General features: G+C 32.5%; 1 protein-coding gene across 1 annotated transcript; it reads left to right on the plus strand.

Moving 5' to 3' along the window:
* The first annotated feature begins 46 nt into the window (after nucleotides 1-46).
* On the plus strand, nucleotides 47-4,186 carry LOC134265331 (MPN domain-containing protein-like). The gene is made up of 5 exons (XM_062747553.1): nucleotides 47-211; nucleotides 458-528; nucleotides 616-705; nucleotides 2,486-2,578; nucleotides 3,291-4,186. The coding sequence occupies exons 1-5, from the start codon at nucleotides 55-57 to the stop codon at nucleotides 3,375-3,377; spliced, it is 498 nt and encodes a 165-aa protein (XP_062603537.1). The 5' UTR covers nucleotides 47-54; the 3' UTR covers nucleotides 3,378-4,186.
* Nucleotides 4,187-5,426: the final 1,240 nt, after the last annotated feature.

Raw genomic sequence — 5,426 nt, forward strand, 5'->3', positions numbered from 1 at the left:
TATGATAAGAATTTTGAGTTTATTAACCCTCTGATTGTACAGATCCGCCAATCTATGAATGAGCTGGGTCTGATTTTGGTGGGGTGGTACCACAGTCATCCTTTCTCGGAAGCTCAGCCCTCAGTGAAGGACATAGACAGTCAGATGTCGTATCAGCTCTGTATGAAAGGATCAGGATCTAATTACTTCCCTTGTGTAGGAGTCATCATAGGTAACCACACTGATGAATGTCTGATGAATCTTACTTGAAAAAAAAAAATACACAGTACATGCATAAGAGGTAAAAATGTTATAAAAATCATAATCCTCGGAATTTGAGAAAACAAAAATCTTACTGTTTTTTCTTTGACACTTTATTTGAGAAATTATATAATCTTACTGCAAATATTGTATCTACTAGGCAGGTAATGTAATTTATTTGGCATGATAACAAAGAAGTTTATTATATTATTTTCAGCTCCATATAACAGACAGAGAACAAAGAAGGAATCTGCTTGCAGAATGTACATGGTCATGCCACCTCTGGATGTAAGCATTTAAATAAAAGAAAATGACTACTTACTGTTGGTATTTAAATTGAATTCTCTTGATTTAAATGAAGATTTCTTTATGTAGGAGCAGCCCTCAGATTATGGTATACCTATGATTGTCAAATTCTCCCTGCAGAAGAATCTCTCTGTCACGGAGGAACTTCTTAGTGAAATGGTAATTTTTTGTGTTTTATTAGTAAATATTTGTAAACTAAATGTTCAGTGAAGAATTATGGTTCATTAAATTTAGTTCATACATTCATATTTTCAAGGGGTGATCAAAAAGTTCGCTTAACTATCTCTAAATTTACAAAACCACAGTTCAGATCAGAATGAAATTTTGCACACATAGAGTCATATACATGGTCCATAAATAGCATTTGTAATGAAACGTTTTGCCCCATGTTTGTGACGTCACAATATGAAAATAACATCAATATGTAGGTCACTTGGGACAAAAAATGGTTGACTCAATTGAATTCGAAAACCAAACAGCTGTAAATTAAAGATAAACATACAGTATATCTTGGAAATTCCTTTGCAGAATCTTGTAATAATTTGTACGAGGTTTATGAAGACAAAAGACTTTCCAGAAGTTTAGTTGTTAATTGGATTGATTGTTTAAGTGCAGCAAGGGAGATGTTAAAAAATAATGATGTTTGTTCTTTCGCCCAGTGAAACCAAGCTGGGGAAGAGATGTGTCCTTTGTTTAGCAATTTGATATGAAAGATCGCCAACTTATAATTTGGAAAATAGTTGGATATCTTTACAATAACATTATAATAAAATCCCTAAAATATCATTTACTTCAGACTTTAAACATATCAGATATGTAAAAAAAAAAGGCACCCGTAATTTATCCACATAGAAAAAAAACAACGCTCCGAAGACAGAGGACTTGGGTTTTGATGGTTACCATGCTCATTCTGGAAAAGATATCATTATCCACCCATACTATTGCCAAGATTTGGCTATTTCTGACAAATGGACGGTTTTTAGCTCACATCGACAAAGTCGAGATGAGCTTATGCTATACCCCTGGCGTCAGTGTCCCGGTTAAAGTTTCAGGAGCAGGTCCATTCCCAAGTAACTATAAGCCTACCTGGACCAAACTTGCATGGATGATGCATCTAGGGATGGACACTACCAGACTTGCTTCAGATGCTGGATGTGACCTACATTTTCCAGTTGAGTGACCAGGTTAAAGTTTTTGGAACAGGTCCATTCCCAAGTAACTATAAGCCCTACCTGGACCAAACTTGCATGGATGATGCATCAAGGGATGGACACTTCCAGACTTGCTTCGGATGCTTGATCTGACCTACATTAACCAGATTAGTGACTAGGTTATTCCCAAGTAACTATAAGCCCTACCCGGACCAAACTTGCATGGATGATGCATTTAAGGATGGACAATGGAAACTTGCTTCGGATGTTGGATCTGACCCGCATTTTCCAAACGAGTGATGAGGTTAATTTTTTTGGAACAGGTCAATCCCCAATGAATTTTAAGACCTATTTAAACAGCACTTGCTTGAATATTGTTGTCAGAATAAATACTAACTGTTAAGAAAAATGATGTGAAATTTGCATTACCTAAATTGAGAACATTCATCGAGGTGAGCTTTGTAATCTTTGATTACCTATGTTTGTTGTAAAAAATAACTTGCATGGTAGGAAATACAAGAGTCTGAAAAATCTTTAAGCTTCTGTGACAGAACGCTTTGGAGCATGTTCCATGACTGCCTATATCATGTGATACGCACATGGGCAGAACGGTTGTAGATGTGCATTAAAATCGGAGAGGACTACTTTGAAAATTTTGAACACTGAAACCCTATATTATTTCATTTTTGGAACTTATTCAATTAGTTTGCGAACTTTTTGATCACCCCTCTTACTGTTTCCTCTACTGGAGATAAAATCATTTGAACAATGCTATATTTTCCTTAAAGAAAACAGTGACAGATTTTTATAGAGGTGCCCCTGATTGGCTGAAGTTCAGACAATGCTGGCAGCCAACCATAACGTACTTAGACAAATTGAAGGTAAGTCTCAGTACCAAAGAATGTACAGCATGTAGGTGTAAATGTGTGGCTGAAATCAATGTTAATCTTATTACCAAAGTAGTACCAAAATAGTACATGTATGATCATAATGACATACTGCCCGAATTCAAAGTTAATCACATTATCAAAGTATTACGATTATTAACACATATTGCCTGAATTCAGTAAGTATCTTGCCTGAGGTCAAGGTCAAGCTCCAAATCTGATTTCAAGATAGTCATGTTGCTAAGGACATAAATGTATTGCATATACCTATATAAAATATGTTTTAATTAAGGATGTCTCATTGAATGTGTACTGGTAAAATGCTGATTACAACATAATTGGTTGCACTGAAGGCAATTCTATGCATTAACACATACTATACAATTTAAAGGTCAATCCAATGAAACTCTTACATGTACTTGGATACTTACATGTATTAATAATTTGTTAATAACACTAAGACACAATTGATAAACTAGGCAAAGAAAGATGTAAATGATATAAAACTAATTAACACTCATTTTTCTTAAGTACATGAGTAATAACCTATCCCATTTTATGAGAATGTTTTTCTGCCCTAAATCGTGAATATCATATCAATCATCAATTTTTAAAAAGTTGAATCAACAATTTGTTCCTTTTAAGACATTTTATAAACAGCATAGATATTGTGGTTTAGATTTCAAAGAAGCTGCATTTTTTCTAGGGTTCTCTTGCCACAAAACTGCCCGAAGATCAGATGGAGAATGGAACTTTCCTGGAATTTGTTCAGCATTTGATTCTGTCAAAATGAATCTTCTGAACTTTCAGAACTTAAAAAATTAGCTTTTTAAAACCAATCAAAGTTTAAAGTTCATGTGTTTTGTTAAACAGTTAGCAGGAGTACAGTGTACCTGATCCAAGCATCAAAATTGGAATCAAATGAACAAACATATAGCAGCTAAGTAAACTGTGCCTAATGTGTTAGTATGTAGGTGTAACTGGTGCTGTTTGATTAACTGTATGGAATATTTTTCTCTGTGTGTTCCAGTTTTTGTCTGTTAATGATGATTCAACATGTCTTCCCAATATTATAAGAACATTGTGTACAGATTAATTGGATGAATCGTGTATGCTTTATAGACGAGAGTGTTGTGTAAACATAATACTAGATTTATGCACAGTATGAAGAATATTAGAGTACTTTGTTTAAAGGTTCAATAGTTTTAAAATATGTATTTGCAACATATATCTTGTTTCTATCAAGTACAGACCAATACATAAAAACAAACATGTAAATGTATATGAATTTCTATTATTTAAAGGTTGTATATAAAGATATGCATAAAACAGGACTGAAAATATCAGTATTTCATGAAAAATGTACAATTTTCATTGAAGCAAACAGGGACCTATATACTAACATAGGTCCCTGAAAACAAACAAGAATATAGAAAGCTTTTTTATTTAACCAAGGGGTTTTCCTGACAGCTTCATGTCATGATGCAACTGATTAAAACAAACATTTAGAAGCATTATAAATAATTCATATCAAGGCAGCAGCTTTCTGATTTGTATTGATTAATAGGATTATACATGCACTATGCACAAGGTATATCAGGTGACCTACGATTTTTATGGAATGTTATATTACTTAAGTAAATTTTGATAAATAATTTTGACATTGACAAAAGTTAAGATATCAGAAAAACTGATTATATTATTTATTGATTGTGTATTTTCTATAGCTCTTGTTAAAAATAATGTTAAACACTACATTTTTAAAGAAGTATGTGTATTTATGTATATACAATAAACTATGCAATATTTCTTTTCGAGTTATCTTAACACACATAAGGCTAAAAAAAAGATTATGAATATATAGAAATATATAGAAAAAATGTCAATAGGGCCCTGGTTAGTCATTACATGTAGTAGACTAATATCCTTAAGAAGTGTGAATTCTTTGTTCAGGATCACAATATGAGACCAATAATTTACAATGTACATGTATATAGAGGAACAGAATTTTACCAAGAACAGCAACAGTAAATATATTTTCACTATGTGATTAATAGAAATCTACTGGAATACCAGAGTCCCTGACCCAGGGGGTTATAAATTCATAATTTTAGAAAAAAAGGGCTATTACTCATAATCAAGTTTGTCTTCAACATACCGAAAAAGCAGAGAGTATTTTAGAAGAATAAATATTATGGATTCATTATAATGAACTCGGTTATTATAAATAATGAAATACTTTCTCCATATTTTATTTAGTATACAAGAAAGCTTTTGCAGACAATAAGCTTTTGAATAATTATCTCATGGTGAAAATTCTTTTAACAGCAGTGAATGAGAATCTGAAGGTGTACTTTACAACAATATATTATATATTCAAGAAGAGGTGTAAATCAGATGTGAATAAAAACTTGAAGGAACTTTAAAAAAAAATTGAAGTCACAAAATTTTTCTTAACTGAAAAGCATCAAAGTGCTGCACTTTTCATTGCTTTTCTCAATAAAAATTGAAATTGAAAATTTACTGACCGTGTCAATGGTCACTTGCAAAAATTTTTTTTTTAAAAATCCGACTCGATATATCCCGGAAAACTTGAAATAAAATACTGGTATACAATAGTTTCTGATACATCTGCTTCATATTTGGATATTTGACTAGAACATACGTTAATCCTTACGGTAATCTAACTAAAAACGTTATGACTTCATTTTTTTAAATGTCATCACCCCTTACCCATGTATCACCTGCATACGAAGGGTAAGCTTTTGACAAACAGGTTGATAAAACAAAGATTTCTACCGTTTCGTTTATCGACAGGGGATGCTCACTCCTCCACCTAATC

The sequence above is a fragment of the Saccostrea cucullata genome, unplaced genomic scaffold (genome assembly GCF_032062105.1).
Source record: "Saccostrea cucullata isolate Sc308-1 unplaced genomic scaffold, CSIRO_AGI_Scuc_v1 ctg10662, whole genome shotgun sequence".
Classification (NCBI taxonomy): Eukaryota; Metazoa; Mollusca; class Bivalvia; order Ostreida; family Ostreidae; genus Saccostrea; species Saccostrea cuccullata.